Source organism: Fukomys damarensis, unplaced genomic scaffold (genome assembly GCF_012274545.1).
Source record: "Fukomys damarensis isolate Sample0158 unplaced genomic scaffold, DMR_v1.0_HiC HiC_scaffold_9, whole genome shotgun sequence".
NCBI lineage: Eukaryota > Metazoa > Chordata > Mammalia > Rodentia > Bathyergidae > Fukomys > Fukomys damarensis.
In genome coordinates, this window is record NW_022900921.1 from 40,982,748 (window position 1) to 41,003,753 (window position 21,006).

Consider the following 21,006-nt stretch of genomic DNA (forward strand, 5'->3'; position numbering starts at 1 on the left):
TGGCTGCAGCCTCAGCCACCTCCTCTGCATGTATTGAAGAGGAGTCCCTGAGCTGCAGAGCTGGGCGGAGGTGGCAGAGGACTTCTCACCGCTGCTCCCAGGGTGCCCTCACAGGCTGCAGAGGGGAGAGGGGGACATGGGCATCTCCAGGAGACAGGGAGCACCCCACTGAATGGGTGCCAGGACAGGCTTCAGGCCAGAGTGCACCCACATGGCTGGGGCTGGAGGTGAAGCACATCGGGTTCAGAGCATCAGCCAGGCCTGGGGCTCCCTGGTGCCGTCCTCCCAGGGCCAATGCAACCCCCAGAGCCATCTCTGTGTAGGGTGAGGTCTGGGAGACCATGTGGTGTCCCGACCCTGCTCCCCACTGACAGCACACTGAGGCCTGGCACACTGACCGAGGTGTGCCCCAGGGGATTCACCTGCATCCCCAGCAGACCATCTGCCCAGTGTGAGGCCCTCACAGCCTCAGGGCCAGGCCCTGCTGAGGCCGGCCCCAAGCACATAGCCGGCATGCACTGATGGACCCACAGCCGGATGAGTGCTGGGGGCTCTCAGTTCCAGTGAGATTGATGGGCTGGTCTCGGGGCCACCCCTGCCCCTGCCTGAGGCCAGATCAAGAGCATCCAATTGGGCTTTCAAGTCTGGGACTCCTTGTCCAGCAGGCATGGCCTGGCCCTGGGTACTCCGGAGGGGGCTCACAGATCAGAATCCCTTTAGGGCTTTGAGGCTGTAAAACAAATTGATAAATAAGTGATAGATTAAAAGGAGGCAGAGTTGTGGACACTATTATAGGACAAGAGGAAGGATGGTACTGCCCAGGGGAGGCCCTGGAGGGAGTTTGCATTTGAATTAAGATCTGCCAAAGTGACTTCAGTTCAGGCAGAGTGAGTGTAAGGACCAAAGTCCCAGGTGGAAGGGCCGGGGATTTAGCTCAGTGGTTCCGCTGCAACATGGTGTCACTGACAAACACAAGGTCCTGCGTTTGATCCTCGGTACAAAAAAAAAAAAAAAAAAAACTATGCCAGTTCTCAAAGCCCCTGGTGGGGTGACCTGTTGGGAATGGGAATGGCCCTGGGGGCTGGGAAGGCGGCTCTGAGGTCCACGGGCGCCAGAGGCAAAGGTGGCATGGGAGTGGGAGGCAGGAGCTGCTGGACCCAGAGACCTGACATCATGGCTGTCAGTGCAGTGATGACATTTGAAGCCAAAAGTCCAGTCGGGACCCATGTCCAAAGGCCTCTTGGTCACCTTGCTGTGCCTGTGCCCTGAGTACGGCCTCTGATGTCCACAGAAGCCTCAGTTGTTTATCCTACTCTGAAAAGGGCTGATTCGCCTTCCAAAAAGTGGCCCTGCTCCTATTCTAGAGAGCTCCCAGTGCCTCAGGTGCCCCACCAGGACAACAGGGTAGAAATGCCCTTTTCTGGGGCAGACATCAGGCCAGGCTGGGCCAACGAGACCCTTCCCAGATCTCTGGGAAGTGGCCCTTAGTTTGGAACAGAGAGGCTATACCTGTAGGCCTGGTGATTTCCTGTAGCACGATGAAGTCTAGAGAGTTGTTGGAGATCACTTTTCTGGTCACCCTTCCCTTCCTTGGTTTGACTGAAGAGCTAATAAGTCCACTTGCCTAACCAAGGCCAACCAAGTGAGCCCTGCTATGACATCTCATCAGTCAGGTGGACAGAGAGGTGGAATGGAAGAGCTGGGGCAGGGGGGACCCAAGGGAAAAATAGATTCTCCTAAATCCTTGACCAAATTGCCTGGAGCCAGGCCCAGGACAGGTGTGTGGTGTACACACGGCAGGTGCAGTACTGAGTGAGAACCTGGCGGCAATCCAGTTCTGTTCTGATCCAGTTGTTTTTATATAAGGCCTTTCTGGGTTCCTTTGGGTTCCTTGGGAGCTTGACTGTTGCTTTTTCCCATGGTTGGGTCCAAGATTCTGGGGAACAGTGAAAATCTGGGTTGGGTTCATGCCACTTCCAGTGCTGCTATTTGAGGCTCATGGCTGGTGTCTGTCCCTCCTCAAAGTCTAAGAATGGCCTCACAGGGCCTTTCACTGGGTATAAGAGTGCTGCTCTGATGGGTAGAGTGGACTACAGGCCAGGTGCAGCAGTACCCGGGTGGACATCTGTGTGTAAGACCCATACACACAGGGCTGTGCGTGTCACCTTCGTGAGCTTTTATGCACGCCTCCCCAGAAAGGGTCAGATAAAGGAGATGGGTCAGGCCAGTGCAGGGCAGACCTGCCTTTGGCTGTCCCAGGAAACATGGAGAAGAGAACTAGGACAGAGCCACACATGGACGAGGACACGTGCCTGAATGCCACCAATACCTGAGGGGAACCCACAGCATCAAAGAAACATTGAGCTTAACAAAATGAAGAAATAAGCAGTTAGCACGACAAAAGAGCAAGCAGAGAAGAGAACAAATACAATATCCTCAGAGATCCCAGAGCATACGAAAGAGTCACAGTCTTTGAAGGGGAAGTCTGTCAAAATGCAAAATGGGTTACATCAGAACGATCACCTTGGAGAGAAAAGTAATGAGCTGGACTGTGTCAGTTTAGAAATTCTATCGAGTTCTGTACTAAAAGACAGAGATGAAAACATGAAAAAGAACTCAAGGGTCATGGAGGAGAGTCCAGCAATTCCAACTGACATCTAGCAGGAGTTCCAAAAGGCGGGTGAGGGAACATTCACAGAAAAACTGGGGTGCATTTGATTTCATCCTCCCGGCCGCATTTCGTAGGTGAGACACAGGGCAGAAAGGAACCGAGGCTTCTCCAGGGCCCCACAGTGAGCCGTCTCTGCTCGGGAGGGTGGGTTGTTTTCATGAGGTCTCTCAGAGCCAAACTGTGCCCCCTAAATGTACGCAGTGGAGCAGTGCTTCTCCCCACACGGGCCACGAGATGTCAACATGTGTCATGTGGGGAGGGGTTCCATGGCCCAAATCCTCTGGGCACTGACAGGCAGATGAGACTGGGCCCTCTCAGAGTCTTTACCACCACTATGCTGTTAGATGCACAGGACAGTGCGGCCAGAAGAGCCCTGGCCTTGGAATGGTCTGGTCGGGGTACCCAAGCTTTTTCTGCTTCCTTTTCTCTTTGGGAAGACATTTCACTCTTCCAGACCTCAATGTTTTCACCTGTTAAATTGGAATCATGATAACATCCTTGGCTGTCTTCCAGGGTTAGGGAAGAAGGGAGAAGACAGACATGAAAATTCTTTGCGAAATGTATGACCATAGGACTGGGAATATCCTGTGAGTTCTGTCGCTAAATCGTTCATCCGTTGGCTGCTTCAGGTGTGCTGGACAGCTGAACAGACTTAACTTTTGTACATGATTTGTAAATGTGGAGGCCAGAGTCTGTGCTTTGGGTAAATATAGGAGTGATGCGGTGTGTAGAGGCATATGCCTATAACCCTAGCTACTCAGGAAGCTGAGGCAGGACGACCTGAGTCGAAGGCCAGCCTGAGCAACTTAGTGAGATCCTATCTCAAAATAAAATGAAAAGGGCTGGGGATGTAGCTGGGTGGGAGAGCATTTGCCTAGCTAGCATGTGTGAGGTCCTGGGACACCCAGTGTCACTAAGAAAATCTGTGACTGATAAGAGACAAGGAGACTAGCTGCAGGGAAAGTCCTGGGCATTGCCACGTGGCTATCCTTGTACCCTCAGGGATGATATGGGGCAGCCATCAGCCCCTCCTTCCTGCTGTGGGTGGGGACAGGGCTGTGTGCGCTCCCCTGAGCCCTTCCAGCAAGTATGGTTTAGATGTCCACCTCAGGGTGGTCACGACTGGACCCATGGGGCCCCCGTGTGAACTCACAGCCCCCAGCTGGGTCCCACGTGTCCTCACAGTGCAGAGGGAGTCAAGAGAAAGTCACAGCAGCCTCTCCATCCTCCTCCAGTCAGGCTGCTAGAAGAACCTTTTAGTCTACAAAGAAAACACAAAACAAAACCAAGGCTCCACTGCCCCAGGGAATAAAGCCCCCAACACTCTGAGCCAGGCCTCCTGGCTCTGCTAAGCCCTCTCCTCTGAGGCCCACAGCATGGGCCCCCTCCAACCCCCAGCCCACCCTGCTCACACCGTGTCCTCTGCATGGAGCAGCCAGGCTCCACATGGGAGGCTCCCTCTGGCATCTCTTTGGGGTGGAGGCTCCTCATGTCCTTCCCTGCAGTCTGGGCTACAGCTAAACATGACTAATTGAAGGCCCAGCAGGGGCCAAGGTGTTGGCTTTACCACTAAATCTGGCAGGCCTGATGCAGACCCCAGCAAATGTTTGTTGAATGAATAAACACATGTGCGTGGGCCTCTCTTGCCTCTGAACTCTTAACATCTCTCTGGAGTGGGAGAAGAATAAACAATGATTCTCCCTCCCTGGCTCCAGCTAACAGTCCATCTGGACCAGTGCTCTCCTCTATGGTGACCTCGCAGGTCCCTCAACACAGCCTGGCCCTCAGAGGAAGGGGAAGCTGGCCAGCCCCAGAATTCCTGGACACTGTCTGGGACCAATCCCACAGCCTCCATGAGGAGCCTGTGAACAGAGATGAAGCTGGGACCACCTCTAGGGCTCAAAGAAGACCACATGGCATTGGAAGTGCCTGGGACCATTTTTATACTGCCATTATTATTATTTTACCATCATTATTATTACCCAATTCCTGCCCTGTCCAGAGCCCAGGGAGCCTGAGGGGCTGGTGCAGGCCTCCACCCAACTGGAGCTACCACGGGGCTTGGATCTATGGCCCATGAGCCTGGTGTGCAGCTCCATCCTTGGCCTGTGCCTCCCTCTCAGATCCCAAGGGAGAAGCTTTGATCCCCAAGTCCCTCAGCATCCAGCTGATGCAGGGCCTCTGTGATAAACACAGGCTGTCAGAGGAGCCGCAGAAGCTGAGTAGTACTGGCACCAAGTGTCCCGGATGGAAATTCCCCAAGACACCCTTGGGCCCTCAGCTCAAGTTGCAACAAAGAAATGCTACGTCCAGACATCTTCACAGATCAGCAGCAGTGAGGAGGTGACTCGAGAGCACTTTGTGTCAGTGTCATAGAACATGAGGATTGATGGCCCCATGTGACCAAGGCAGATGCCAGGGGAAATGAGCAGGCTCGGCACTGGCCAGCGATGCTTCCTGTATGCCCAGCATGCCCAGCTCTCCAGCCTGGATCCACAGTAACGCTGCCCCAGTTAACAGTGCCTAGAGCCCCTCCATCTACAGAGTTGGTTGGCATGGGCCCAGGTGCAAGAAATTCTCATGACAGTGATGCAAGGAGCAGGCCGGGGTGAAGGAATGCCCCCCAGCTTTGGAGAGGAGAAGCTGAGGCCCAAGGACATGGTGAGGTGCAACAGCTTGGGCCACACTACCCTGGGTCTCCTGACATATCCTTTCCCTGTCCTCTCACCAACAGGAGAGATGGGAGCACCAAAGTCACCCACGAAACAGAAAGGTACCCATAGCAACTACTAACCAACATGGTGGGCATGGTGCCAACTCTAAGGTTCTGAGGGAAGTTTCTGAGAAGAGCTGCCGCTGACTTCATCCAGCCTGTCATGCTGGGGCCAGTCAGTTCCTGGGCCCCGGTCCAGGGTTGGAATGAGAAAAGACCAGAAGATGAGAAGTCCTCCAAGTGGGAGAGAGCTGGGGATCTTCCATCACTGGGGGAGCAGGATGAGGGACAGAGGACAAGCTGCCTTGAAAGTCCCTGATCAGTATTGCTGGATACCTGTAAACCTGGGAGAATGGATGGGGGCATGGATTCGCCTTGCTGGAACGGCAGCGTGGACAGAAATGCTCTCCTTCTAACCAAAGGGCAGACCTCAGGCTGGACAGTTCAAGGGGGTTCTCCCTTGAGTAGGCAATGAGGGTCCCATGACCACAGGGGCATGCAGTAGGCAGCTGACTGAGTCCTCTCACACCTTCCGAGTCTTTTCGAAGCATGAGAACCTGGAGAATGAGAACCACTTAGTTAAAAAGCGTGACCTTCCTTTTCTTCCAGAGGTCACTGGCCCTGATTGTGACCCAAGATCCTGAGAGCTCTCACACCTCCCCAGAGGGGCAAAGACTTCTCCCAGAGCCCAGGTACCCATGAGGAGCGTCTTTAGAACTTCTTGGGCAACTTGTCTATTAGTGCTGTGCTCTCTCAGCTTTGGGTTAACTCAGAAGGTCTTAGTTCAACTTTCATTTTTGATTTTTTTTTTTATTGAGTTTATTGGTACATTTAGGGATACAGTACAGTTACATTCATTGTTGGGATCATGTACCTTTACATGGCAAGTCTTGATTCTCATTTTTTTCCCCTTACCTCTGCCCTCCCTTCACCCCCTCATCCCCTCCCCATCTACAAACACTTTATTTTCATCTTTTCATTCTCTCACATTTTTTTCTTTTCCCTTTTTGTTCTTCCCCTACGTATCACACCTTCCCTACATCTTTAGCTCCTTTCCTCCCATTTCTAAATGTCAGTAATCTTATTAGAATCTTATGCATTGTTGCAGAATATTCACACCAGGGAAACTATTCGGTATTTACACATGTGGGACTTATTTATTTCACTTAGGAGTATATCTTCAATATGTATCCATTTTCCTATGAATGAATCTATTCTCTCGCTCTTTATGGCGGAGTAATATTCCATTTTATAGAAAAACCACAACTTCTTTATCCAGTTTCCAACGGATGGGCAAATAGGTTGTTTCCAAGATTTAGCTATTACAAACTGTGCCGCTATAAACATGGGTGCACATACTTCTCTGTGATATGATTCTTTCAGTTCTCTTGGAAAGATACCCAACAGAGGGATGGCTGGGTCAAATGGAACCTCCAGTCCAAGCTCTTTGAGGTATCTCCATATTGATTTCCATAGTGGTTGCACTAGTCTGCACTCCCACCAACAATGGAGGAGGGTTCCTTTCTCCCCACAACCCCGCCAACATTTGTTATTGTGTGATTTCTTGATAGCAGCCATTCTTTGTGGGGTGAGGTGGAATCTTAGTGTTGTTTTCATCTGCATCTCTCGAATGACCAGTGATGTGGAACATTTTTTCATATATTTTCTTGCTGCTTTCACTTCTTTGTATGAGAAATGTCTGTTCATTTCAGATGCCCATTTTTGGATCGGGTCTTTATATTTGGGGGGACTGATTGTTTTGAGTTCTTTATATATCCTTGATAATAGTCCTTTGTCTGAGGTACAGCTGGTAAAAATTTTTTCCCACATTGTAGATTGTCTCTTAGTTCTGCTAATGGTTTCTTTTGAAGTACAGAAGCTTTTTAGTAAGATGAGATCCCAGTTGTTGATTCTTTCTGCTAGTTCCCGTGCTACTGAGGATTTGTTCATAAAGTCTTTTCCTATACCAATGTCTTCCAGAGTTCTGCCTAACTTACTTTCCAGCAAGTTTAATGTTTCTGTTTTAATATTTAGATCTTTAATCCATTTGGATTTTAATTTAGTGCATGGCGAAAGATAAGGGTCTAATTTTAATCTGTGACAGGTTGATATCCAGTTTTTCCAACACCATTTATTAAAGAGGCTATCTTTCCTCCACTGAGGATGGTGAGCTCCTTTGTCGAAGATGAGGTAGCTGAGTACATTTGCATTTGTTTTTGTGTCTTCCAGTCTGTTCCATTGATCCTCAGGCCTATTTCTTTGCCAGTACCATGCTGATTTTATCACAGTGGCTTTGTAGTATAGTTTCAAATTGGGAATTGTTACACCTGGTGCCATGTGACTGTTGCCTATAATGGCTTTTGCTATTCTAGGTCTCTTGTGGTTCCAAATGAATTTTTGGATTCTTTTTTCTAGTTCTGTGAAATATAGTGTTGGAATTTCAATTGGCATTGCATTGAATGTATATAGCAGTTTCGGTAGTATGGCCATTTTCACTATGTTGATTCTTCCTACCCAGGAGCAGGGGATATCTTTCCATTTTTTTATATCCTCTTCGATTTCTTTTTTCAGAGTGCTGTAGTTTTCAGTGTAGAGATCTTTTGTTTCTTTTGTTAGATTGATTCCTAGATACTTCATTTCTTTGGATGCTATTGTAAAAGGAATTTTTTCCCTTATTTCTCTTTCTGTCTGTCTGTTATTTGTGTATAGAAAGGCTATTGATTTTGGGGTATTCACCTTGTATCCAGATACTTTACTGAATCTGTCAATTAAGTCTAGAAGTTTTTTGGTGGAGTTTTTTGGATCTTCAATGTAGAGTATCATATCATCAGCAAATAATGATAGTTTAACTTCTTCCTTTCCTATCTTTATTGCTTTAATTTCTTTCTCTTGTCTAATTGCTGTGGCTAATGTTTCCAGAACTATATTGAAGAGAAGTGGCGATAGTGGGCATCCTTGTCTTGTTCCTGATTTTAACATGAAGGTTTTCAGTTTTTGGCCATTCAATATGATGTTGGCTGATGGTTTTTCATAAATAGCCTTTATTAAATTGAGGGATAGACCATCTATTCCAATTTTTTGCAGGGTTTTTATCATGAATGGGTGTTGAATTTTATCAAATGCTTTTTCTGCATCTATTGAGAGGATCATATGGTTTTTGTCCTTGACTTTGTTAATATAATCAACTTTCATTTTTGAAAGACATTTTGCTGGTTGAGTCTAGGTTGGCCATTCATTTTTCTTGGAGCACTTAGAAAAAATAGTAATACACTGTAGTCTGGTTTATGGGCTTTTTTTCAGCAAAGTTTGCTGTCATTTATATGTTATTTCCCTGAATGTAATGTTTCTTTTTTCCTCTGGATGCTTTTAAAGGTTTTCCCTATATCACTTGATTCCAACAGTATGGTGATGCAATGCCCAGTTGTGGTTGGCTTTGTGTTTATTCTGACTGGGATTTGTTGAGTTTATTGAATCTATTTTCTATCTTTTATCTGTTCTGGAAAATATTATCACAACTTCTCCAAATTCTAATTCTTTTTTTTTTTTTTTGAGACAGGGTCTCACTGTGTAGTTCAGACTGCCCTGGAACTCACTATGTAGCCCAGGCTGGTCTCAAATTCACAGAGATCCTCCTGCCTCAGCCTCGTGAGTGCTGGGATTGCAGGTTTGCACCACACATCCAGCTCCAAATTCTAATTCTTCAAATTATAATTCTATCCTTTTCTCTCTGTCCTTTTCTTCTGGTATTCCAATCACAAGTCTGTTAGACTTTTTACTTTGTCCCCCATCTTCCTTGTATTTTTCTCCTGTTCGCTTTCAGTCATGTTTAATGTGATTATTGATACACTTGGATTTATGTCTGTTATCTTGCTACTTGTTTTCTGTTTGTCTCATGTCCCTCTTGTTCCTCACTTTCTCCTTTACTGACTCTGCTGTATTGGAACTTTCTTGGTTTTGGCATGCTTTGTAATGTTTTGTTTTGATACCGGTGATCAAACTTGGGTCCTTGAAAGCGCAAGGCAGGCAGCAGCCCACTGAGCTAAATCCCCGGCCCGTTTTGTAATGTTTTGCTGAGCGCTTGGTCAGACTCATGTGGTAGATGGTGTCAGCAGCTCCTTCCACAAGTGACCTATGATGTCAGGGTTGAGTGCATTGAGAGACTGTGTTAGTCAGCTTTTTAAAAAACTGTAACAGAACACCTAAGGCTACTTAATAAGAGGAAAGGCTTATTTTGGCTCATAGTTTTGGAAGTTTCAGTCCATGGTCACAAAAGCCCTATTGCTTTTGAGCCTGTGGTACAGCAGCTTATCTTGGTGGAGGAGTCTTGCTGACCTCAAGACAGCCAGGAAGCAAAGAGAGAGGAAAAGGAGGGGCCAGGATCCCAATATCTGCTTCCAAACCATACCCCAGGGACCTCCCGTCCTTCCTTGAGGCCCGCTATAGTGCCAACTCTCTATAGCAACAAAGGCTGGTAACCAAGCCTTTTGCATACAGGCCTTCAGTGACATTTAAGATCCAGACCATAACATTGTCGCGCCCTGCTTTGCAAGCCACCGTCCCCTGAAATTATAGCCACCACAGTTGTTCTGAACTCTGACTTCCTTTTCTTTTATCTGGTATGATCATTAGTGCTAGAGGGGTTTTTCTAATTTTTTGTGTTTGTTTTTATTGTTTTATGACAGAGTCTTGCTACGCAGTTCAGGCTGCCCTTGAACTCATTGTATAGCCGAAGCTGGCCTTGAACTCACAGTGGTCTTCCTGCCTCAGCTTCCTGAGGGCTAGGTTTACATGTATTCATCTCCACACCTGACAAGAACTAGGTGGTTTTGAAGCCTAGCATTTGGACAATGTGCACTGAGGTGATGATGAAATGAATGTAAGATTCGTTTCATGTGAACCCCTTTTCTCTCTCCAGGATCATTACCTGGATCATTGCTGTCCACACCCTCCTATAGTTGCTTCACACATTCTATCCAGATTTCCTACTTATTTTCAGCAGCAAGATCAGTCTGATGCTGGATATTCCACCAGGGCTGGAACTTTCTTTCCCTAGATTCCAGAGGTATGTGGAGGAGCACAGCTTGTATGGTGAAAAACACAGCTTTGTTCCTGCTTGGCCTCTGAATGTGCCATTAGGAGCTACAAGAAATCCTTTCTCGGTAATAACTGAAGGGCACAGCCCTCACTGAGTAGCTCAAATGAGCCCAAGCATTGTCCTAAAGTACTTTCCACACAGTCATTTATCTCACCGCCACACTCCGAGCCAGAGGTGCTGTTGGTCTTCCCATTCTATAGCTGCAGTCATGCTGAGGCCCAGCCGCTTGGCCAAGTCACATGACTAAGAAGTGGAGAGGCCAAGATTTGAACGCAGGCAGTCTGACTGCCAAGCCTGCACTATGAACAGCAGCACTACACTGTTTTATTTTATTTTATTTTATTTTTCAGCTTTAATTGAGTTTATTGGTACATTTTAGGGATACAGTACAGTTACATTCATTGTTGGGATCTTGTACCTCTACATGACAAGTCTTGATTCTCATTTTTTCCCCTTACCTCTGCCCTCCCTTCACCCCCTCCTCCCCTCCCCATCTACAAACACTTTATTTTCATCTTTTCATTCTCTCACATTTTTTTCTTTTCCCTTTTTACTCTTCCCCTACCCATCCCACCTTCCCTACACCTTTAGCTCCTTTCTTCCCATTTCTAAATGTCAGTAATCTTATTAGGATCTTATGCATTGTTGCAGATTATTTACACCAGGGAAACTATTCGGTATTTACACATGTGTGACTTATTTATTTCACTTAGGAGTATATCTTCAATATGTATCCACTTTCCTATGAATGAATCTATTTTCTCATTATTTATGGCTGAGTAATATTCCATTTTATAGAAAGACCACAACTTCTTTATCCAGTTTCCAACGGATGGGCAAATAGGCTGTTTCCAGGATTTAGCTATTACAAACTGTGCACATACTTCTCTGTGATATGATTCTTTTAGTTCTCTTGGAAAGATACCCAGCAGAGGGATGGCTGGGTCAAATGGAACCTCCAGTCCAAGCTCTTTGAGGTATCTCCATATTGACTTCCATAGTGGTTGCACTAGTCTGCACTCCCACCAACAATAGAGAAGGGTTCCTTTCTCCCCACAACCCCGCCAACATTTGTTATTGTGTGATTTCTTGATAGCAGCCATTCTTTGTGGGGTGAGGTGGAATCTCATACACTGTTTTTTTTTTTCCTTTTTGAAATAGGTGGTTTTATTTGTCTCAAGCCTCGAAATGGTGGTAAGAATGCTGCACAAGATATCCACACACTGTAAACAAAATTTCTCATCACATACAAATGTACTACTGCAAAAGCATTTTTTCTCTCTCTCTTTGATTTTATTGGTACATTTTAGGTATACGGTACAGTTACATTCATCATTGGGATCTTGTACCTCTACATGACAGGTCTTGGTTCTCATTTTTTCCCCTTGTCCCTGCCCTCCCTTCACCCCCTCCGCCCTTCCCTTGAGGATATACTCCTAAGTGAAATAAATAAGTCACTCATGCATAAATACCAAATAGTTTCTCTGGTGTGAAAAACTATAATAGTACATAAGATCCTAAAGGTGTAATTGACAATGTGAAATAGGAAGTGAAGGGCTAAAGATGTAGGGAAAGTGGGAAGGGTGGGGGAAAGGAAATAAGGGGAAAATATGAGAAAATGAAAAAGTGGAAATACACTACACTGTTTAAAATGATCTCAATCTGCCTACAGCTTTGTCATCAGAAAAACTAGCAGGGAAATCACTTGCGCTAGGGGCTGCACTGAGGCTGTCTGGGCCTGCCGGCTTCTGGGATTTCCCTTGGTGATGTGGCCACCTGTGCAGCCCTTCTGCCTCCATCTCCATCTGGGTCACCCTTGTGTGTCACCCTGCACTGCCCATGGGCTTTCCTGATGGCTTCAGACTTTTGTTTTTCAATGATGGGGATTGAACCGAAGGCTCAACACTGAGCTACATCCCCAGGCCATTTTAATTTTTATTTTGAGGCAAGATCTCACCAATGCATTAAAGTTATCCAGGCTGGGCTCAAACTTGTGATCCTCCTGTCTCAGCTTCTCAGAGTGCCAGGATGACAGCTATGTACCACCATGCTGAGCCAAAGCCCCAGACTTCCTGTCCAAGCAGCATGCCGGAGAGGAAAGGCAGGGAGCTCCACGAGGGCTGCAGGTAAGGACTGGAGCCAAGAAAGCCCACTCCAGTCATCAGGCACAGGGTGGGGAAGCACAGAGGTGGCAAAGGTAGTTGCAGGGGAGCAATGAGGGTTGGATCTGAGGTAGGGAACGTCAGCCAGAGATTTGTCACTTGCAAGAAACAGGCACCCTAAGGCAAGGCCTGGGCCCCGAGGAACCAGCGCAGGTGGGGCAGGAGGAGGAGGGGAGGCAGCTACCCTAGCACACCTGCCGTCTCTCCTGATTCTGCCCTCACCATGAACCCAGACCACTGCCCTGCCTCTGACCAGTGGTGGGCACTTAGGCACCACTCTTAAGCCTCGGTCTCTCCACTTTGGGATGCATTTAATATTGACTTCAGCTTCATGGACCAGGAACCCTAAGTGGCATGACTTACATGGAGACAGAGGTGCGGTGTTGTCAAGCACGAGAAATGCAGGGGCAGGAGCTCATAGGTTCTGCCTGGCAGCTCGAGTCATCAGAGCCCAGAAAGCTGTGTCTACCTCTGGGAGATCCAGGACCTCCATTTATCCCCTCTTCTCCATCCATAGAGAATAGCAGAGTTTGCTGTGGTCCCGACAGAATTGGGGCTCTGTAAGGAAGAAAGAGGGGGAGAAGATATGGAGTCTCTGTGACCAGAAGTCTCTGGTGTTACTTCCTGGAAGGTGAAACCAGGTAATCCTTGGAAAGTACCTGACAGGGATCTGACTCACAAAATGACAGCAGGGATTCACGAATTTGAGGGCTTTTCTAATGACCTGGTCAGCAATGTTGTTCCAAGAGGCTCGCTTCCCTGGGACTCGCGCCAGGCCCCACAGTGAAGGTTCCATCAATACTAGCAGCAGAGACTTGCCTAAATCCCACCCCAGGGAGACCCAAGAGCAAGGACATCACTGAGGCCAGTGGCAGGCCTTCATGGAGGAAGTGGACTGTCTTTATCTGATGTGCTTCCTTACCTGGTGTAGGGGTGAAGCTTGGGCCTTCTGCCCAGGCACAACTGAAGATCAGCACAGCAGAGCAGACATGATGCTTATCTGCCCCAACCCACCTCCCTTCCTCCTCCCTCTCAGAGAGCTCGCTGTTTTTGTTGCTGTTTTGTTTTGTTTGTTTTGTTTGAGACATGGTCTTACTATGGCCTTGAACTCACTATATAACCTGGGCTGGTCTCAAACTCACAGCCATCTTCCTGCCTCAGTTTCTCAAGTGCTGGGATTACAGGTGTGTGCCACCATATCCGGCACAGAGAGTTCTGCTTTTAGTACCAGTGTCAGGGGTCTCCCTTCTTCTCTTGGCCACAGAGGAGCCCCGCCTGGTTGCTTGGACCATTCCTACATGCATTAGGCTTATGGGAAAGGAAGGTGATTCTCCCATCTGTGGCTTCAGGCTGGGGCAGCTCTATACCTCACGGGCACTCAGGGCCCAGGCACCTCCCATTTTGGGTCTCTGCCAGCTCCTAGACTTATGTTACTTTGTCACATGGCTCAGGATGGTCACTGCCTCGCCTGGAGTAGCCGCCATTTGCTCCACTCACTTGCTCCACTGTCACGCTCCCAGGCTCTGGAGGGTTTGGAACTGTGGTCCCAGCTCCATGTGTCCAGAGAAGGTAGGACAGGTTTCCATAGCTAACTGGTGGTTGGCATCAGACATCTGTGTTATTGTGTTTTCCATTACCATAATGAAACACCAAGGCTGGGTACTTTAAAAAGAAAAGAGGTATCTCTGGCTCAGTTTGGAGGCTGAATGTCCAAACAGCATGGCACAGACTCTGGGGCCCCCTGAGTGTCTTGCCTCACAGACAACAGTGTCATGGAGCAAGAGGGAGAGAACCCATGATGAGACAGGAAGGCACCAGTCCTGCTCTTCTTATGACAACTCACTCTCGTAAGAACTCACTGGGGTTGCAGTGAGTTTAAGAATCTCCTAACCTCTCCCAAAGGCAGTGCCCTCAGTGACCTTCACCAGGTCTCACCATTCAACACCATTGCTCTCAGGCCCACACTGCCAACACAGGAATAATGGGAGGAGACAAACCACATCCACACATAGCCATCCTTCTTCCTTGTAATAAAATACTTCTCTCCTATGTTGATCCTGATATGTCAACTTCATTGGATTGGGTTAAGGTTGTGGCCCTGGGTGTGTTTGGGTGGTCATGGAGGCATGATCTTGGGTACTATAGATGGTCCCTCACTCCCTGGCACTCTTCCCCTGCTGTTCCCCAGCTGCTATGGACTAAACAGCTTTGTTCCTTCCTGATGATTCCTTTCTGCCCTGACATTTCTGCCTGGGAGCCTTCTGACCACAGACTGAATCCTCTTAAACCTCTTTTAAATTGTGAGTGTTGGCCATTGTGTCCCAGCAATGGGAAACTTGACTGATTCAGGAGACTGGGGAGGAATGGGAAACCACAGCCAGGGTCACAGTCTCATTTTTTCTGTTTGGTCCCAAAGCAATTTGCTTTTCCAGCTTTTCATGCCTCTCACTCTCCAGACTCAGGAACTGAGCAGGTTCAGATAAGTTTTTGAGCTTCTTTTCCCTCATGAATTCTCTCTGCTTACCAACCAAAACTCAGGAACTCAACAGATTTTGATCATGCCCTGCACTTCTCATGACTCAAACTTATTGAAACAACTCCCACTCTGAAGTCAGGAGCCCTATGAACTTGCAATCTTGGGCCCCTGGCGGTAGGATGAAGATGCTCACTTGACCACCTCTGTTCTGTTCTCTGGGACACCATGCCTGCTGTCCTCCATGATCCCAGCCTTGCAACCTGGACATCCATCCTTGTCCATCACCTGCTTGGTCACATTTTGAGTAGGTGCTGGGGAACATGACCCAGACTTCCAATAATGCAAGTTGGAAGGCCTCAGACAAGTGATGCTAATTCCTGATTAGCCAAAGGCTTCTGAGGCCCGGCTTCCGGTTTCTACCACAGGACAAGACACTCAGAGATTTGGGCAGCGTCTGCTCCCCTTGCTTCCAGTCAGTTCCACTCTGTAGTCCGCGTCCCTTTGAATCCGAAAGCCCTGCTGTATTTCTTGGCTTCCTTGCTCTACCGGTCAACCTCACTCACTCATGGCCACCTTTGTTCAACTTACTGTTTGGCTGAGAAATCTTTGAAAAATGATTTTTGCAACAGTCTCATTCTTTCTGTTTGGTCTAAAAGCAATTTGTTTTTCCAGCCCTGTGATAAAGCCTTTGTATCTGTGTCTTGGCATCCCTTGCCACATCTATTTTCAAATTGATAATTCACACCTGATCTCATCTCCTAAGACATTTTTTTTTTGCTTGCTTTTCTTCCTTAACAGCTCAAGTAAGCACTTCAGGCAAGTGGGAGGCACTGATCTGTGCAGCTTTTGTGGGGGGCCAGGGTTTGGGAAATGGAATTCCCACCAGGAAGCTACCTGCCTGGCTAAGCTTCTTACTGCAAAAGAAAGGAGTGGGTGGAGTAGTGGCCTCCTTCTCCCTGCCAGTGATTGGTTTACACATACATCAAAGTTTTAGCCAGTCAAACACAAGGGCTTTCCCCCTGGTCACTGTCATGGTGGGCTGTGATGTCTGGACTCAGGCATCTGTCTTGTGATCAAGAGGAGCACAGGCTGTGGTATGGTGGATGCTCTGCAGTGCAGGTGGATGAAGAGCTCAGGTCCTTGATTGTCTGTTTCTCCTCCCCCCTGGTGTCACCCTGTTGCTGCACTTCCTGTCTATATACAGTGTGTTTCCAAAGGAATGGAACTTTCCCTTGCCTATAGCCATAAGGTCCTGGACTTCACAGGAAGCTGGGCTGGGGCAGAGGTTGTGCAGATGGGCTCTGTGCAGCCCCTTCAAGTCTGTATGATCAGAAGGGAGCCTTGGCCAGTGCCACATCATGAGTGAGATGGACCTTTTGAGTCATTTCCTTGGTGGTTCTGGCTCTGAGGTTCCTCCAGGAACAAGGGCCATTTAGACACCTTCACACCCACAGCATGCTGTGGGATGGACAAGTCACCCAAATCACCCAGAGCCTCTGTTTTCCTTTTTTTGGATTTATTTTTTTTTTGAGACAGGGTCTGACTATGTAGTTGAGACTGACCTGGAACTCGCTATACTCACTATGTAGTCCAGGCTGGTTTCAAACTCACAGCAATCCTCCTGCCTCAACTGGGATTACAGGGAGATTCTGTTTCCAAGGAGGAAAGGAAGGCTCAGCTCAGGGAGGTGGTATGCTGCAGCCTAGCCAAGACAGTCTGGGGTACAGTCGGGGCTCAGCTCTGCACCCCCAGCCCTTGATCCTGCTGGTGACATCAGGGCAGCGATCCTTGGGGTTCCTCTGATTGTGACAAATCTTTTATGGGACAGATGATACCCAGCCCTTTGGGAAGCCTTTGAGAACTACAGCACAGGGAGAGCAGGGACATCAGTGGCCACACAAGTGCACACTGAGTTCGTGTGGTGCCCAGTGTGGACGGAGGGGACAACGCGGAGATAAGAACTGGGGCAAAGGTCTGGAAGCACCTCCCGGAGGTGGTGTTGGCTCTGTGACTAAAGCCCCTGAGGTGGGCGGGTGCTAGGCACGTGAGCATGAGGGACTGGAGCGCTGGGACAGCCAAGGCGGGCCCAAGCCTCAATGAATTGGACCCCTGGGCCCTCGAGCTGGATGCCTGGGTTCTGACCCTGACTCTGCATCCCTTTAGGCAAAGCATTAACCACTCCGCACTTCAATGTTTTCCTCTTACCAAGTCCTGTGATTGAACTGGAGCTTCGTTGAGATACTTGATACAGGCCGGGCGTGGTGGCGCATGTCTGTCATCCTGGCACTCTGGGAGGATGAGGCAGTTGGCCTGCAAGTTGGAGCCCAGCCTGGGAAATTAGCAAGACCCTATCTCACAATAAAAAATAAAGAGCTCAGAAGTAGCTCAGCACCAAGGCCCTGGGTTCAAGCCTCAGTACTAAAACAAAACAAAATAAAACAAAAAATCCTGGCATGTAGTAAGTGCTCAGTAGAAGTTAGCAACTTGTATACTGTGCCCCCTTTTTTGGGGGGTCTTCTATGAATAATGGGGAATGCATTACAGCGGCCCAAGTCACACTAGCTTCAACACCAGTAGGAGGATGTCTTGGCTCATGTGACCGAATGGTAGAGCTTTAGGGTGTCATCAGACACAGCGGGATCCAGGCGCGAGTCACTCTGTCTCTTTCTCCCCACTACTCCTCCCTGTGGGCAATAGGGGTCTACATTCCCAGGCTAGCTGTCCTCACCAAGGGCAGGGTGGCCACATAGCCCCTACAGGTCTCCAGCTCATGCCATTGTCCACCCAGTGCCTATCACTGAGCTCCCCCCCCGTGGTGGCCTCGGAGGGTGGTTGGAGTTCGAAAGAGGAATTGATATGGATTGATCAGCTGTGCTCCATCCCCAAATCACTGCCCTGAGGCTGCCTGGTGCAGGGGGCTCTACCTAGGAATTGGGGTGCAGTCACCACCACAAAGAGCCCCGAGGCTTTCCGTAGGGAAGGATGGACAGTCCCATGGCTGCTGCACAGAGAAGGGACAGGCAAGGACAGCAGCTGGAGGTAGCAAATGATAGGCTAAGGTCAGGAGCCCAGGAGAGAGGCAAAGTGGTTTGGCATGGCTGTGGAGGGCAGCAGAGTGCATGAGCAGGTGTGGGGCCAGGGCTTGGTGGCAGCCTGGGCAGAAATGAGGACAGGCGGGTCCAGGCAAAGGCCAGGGTTCGGGCCAGTGCCACAGAGCCCGGGAGACTAGAGGAGGCAGCTCTGGTGTGCTGGGTTTGGGACCCCTGGGGAGGTGACTGGAGACGTTAACCCTGGGCATTGGAACCCCAGACCTGGGCAATCTTGTCTGATTTCTCTGAAATATGGGATAAATAAGTTGGCTGTCTGCTTTGCCCAGTAGAATGGGATAGAACCAAAGAAGATCTGTTCTACCCCCAGGGGGGCTGGAACCAGACCAGGAAACCTCATGTAATCCAGCCCTTTGACCTCAAGGCAAAAGACCTCATGGAGTCCTCTGGGAGCTGGTGGCAGGAGCAGCTGGGGTGGGAACCAGTTAGTGTCCATCAAATTGACAGGGCCGAGCTCTGGGGACTGACAGCCAAACTGTGTTGAGAAATATGAGGAATACAGGGTGACAAGGAGGGAGAGGGCCCAAATGTAGTCAGTGGAGGCATAGAGAGTCTGAGGACGGCCATGCAGGGCTGGTGTAAGATGGGTAGGTTTCCTCGAGGTGGTGCTGGGTGGTAGCTTTGTAAAGGAGAGTATGACTTCAGGTGAGGGCACTTGGAGTGCCTGCTGCCTGGCTCAAAGTGGCTTTGACAACTTCCTAAACTAGACCAGGATGCAGGGATGCCAACACACTGAGGTCTTCAAAGGAGGGTACCCCTGGCCTTCTCTGATCACCTCCACATTGCCCTTCATCTTGTCCCCACCTTGGAAGCATCTTTTATCACCCTACCCAGCAGAGCTTCTTTGTATGTGGGCCCCTAGCCTGACCCTTCCCCCAAAATGATGACGGCCACCACTCCCAGCTCACTACAGCATGCATGCACTTGGGTGCTGTTGGGGAAGGGTGAATGCTTGCCAAGGCAGATAGAAGTCAGCTGGGGAGTGGGGGCTTAGCATGGCACTTGCTGGCTAGCGGGGACACAGAGGGCTTGCCCACCAGCTCCCTTCTCAAGCTCCTGGGGAGGGGAGGTGACAGGACCATCAGCCCAGCCTCAGTGGACCTGGGTTGGCCTCAGAGCTGACAGGCCCCAAGTGAGGAACAAGTGGCGGAGTTGCTTCCCATCCATTAGGCCCATGGCCCAGGCTACTCATACCTTGTGGACATTCTGCTCTCGGCTGGTACCCACTTAGGCATCGTTAATATTTTACACTGCCTGGGGATCGATGTCTTGTTTATAGCTCAGTGTTCATGGGCAGCCATTGAGGTTTTCACTGGGAAACAGGAAGACGCTCAGGGGTACGAAGGAAACTGAGGCATGGGAATGGGGTGGGTGCCAGCCTCAAAAGGTCCCTTGAGATAGCTTCCTTTGCATGCTCAGGCACACCTGTCACCCTGCACAGCAGAGCTCTGAAAGTCCATCATGACAGGCCTCCAGACCTCTTCCACATGCCAGCCCTGTCTCATTCAATCTTTGACAAATTCCTGAGGAAGTCGATTATCACCCCCATTTTATGGATGGGGAAACTGAGGCTTGGTGAGGTTATGTACTACTGGACCCTCAGGCTATTGAAGCAGACCCTTTAATCTTCCCAGGCTTTTAAATATTCTAGCAAAGCAAGTATTCCCAGGGCATTGTTACCCTCTGAGATCCTTAAGTCTCTCTGCTTAGACCTCTTCCTTTGGTCAGTGGATACTCCATGGTTAACTGGAAGTAAAAGCTGTGCATGTATAGACTTTAAAAACATCACCCAGACTCAGACCCTTAACCAGACTGTGAAATAGTGAGGTTGGGCTGTAGACCTCCTTTCCACGTCAGTGTCAGTGTCAGCGTCCGCAGGGACAGTTCCGTGGTTCCCAGCCTGGGTTATACTAGCCCCCTTGGCTAATTCGCTCTCTGGGTTTCCTCAGCTGTTAAATGGTGGAAGAAGGCGCCCGCTGGGTACACCCAAAAGCTGGGCCAGATGTGCACCCTGCAGCAGAGTCCATCAGCCACACGCGGTGGCCCTCCATCTCTCCTGGGCACCAACCAGCTTTGTGCCTGGGACCAAGCATGTGCTCCGCGTTTGTTGAATGCTCGGCCGAGTGGGTATCCGGCTCGGTAAACGGCAGCTGCAGTTATTCAGGCCATAGGTTCAAAACGGCTCCCACGAACAGATCCGGAGCGGCGTTGAAGTCCTCCCTCCATTAAATCAGCAGGGAAGACTTGGCGTTCGAAATTCCGGATGCTTCCCAACCTTTTAACTCCTAGTCCTGCGAGGACAATGCGGTGCGCAGCGCCGCTGAGAGGCAGCAGAGAGTTTTCGGCTCCCGCCCTCCAGAGCCCGGCGGCTTCGGGACTCCGCCCTACCACGCCCCGTCCTTCCTCCTCCTCTCTCCTGGCCTGCAGTTTCCACGGCTCTACCCAGGTCCCCGGCCGGAAGGAAGCCAACCACAAACTAATTAGCACGCCCTTTCCCTGCCCGCGCCTAGCACTCTGCAGCCGCTTAGCAATTTCCCGCAGCCAGAATGGCAGGTCCGTCCTTTACCAGGAAGATGATTGCAAGCCCGTGACTCGGCCAAGGTCACGCGGCAAAGTTAGGACTTGCACTCAGTTTCGTAGATATTCGTGCCACAGTCCGCCTGCGCTAGCCTCTAAAGCCTGGGGCGCACTCAGGTTACCAGAACTGGAGAACTTTGGATACCAACTTCTTTTTTTTTTTTTTTTTTTTTTTTTTTTTTTTTTTTTTTTTTAGTGTTCTCTT

At 49.2% G+C, this 21,006-nt stretch overlaps 1 protein-coding gene across 5 annotated transcripts in view; it reads left to right on the top strand.

Moving 5' to 3' along the window:
• Positions 1-21,006, top strand: part of Kcnip3 (potassium voltage-gated channel interacting protein 3) — a 77,755-nt gene that overhangs the window by 22,345 nt on the left and 34,404 nt on the right. The window contains exon 1 of one of the 5 annotated variants that reach the window (XM_033761697.1): positions 12,512-12,605. The exons of the other annotated variants lie outside the window; for them this stretch is intronic. Coding sequence (XP_033617588.1) covers positions 12,527-12,605 — 79 coding nt within the window. The 5' untranslated portion in view covers positions 12,512-12,526. Of the gene's footprint in view, positions 1-12,511; positions 12,606-21,006 lie in introns of those variants that run through there. 5 annotated transcript variants of the gene reach the window in all.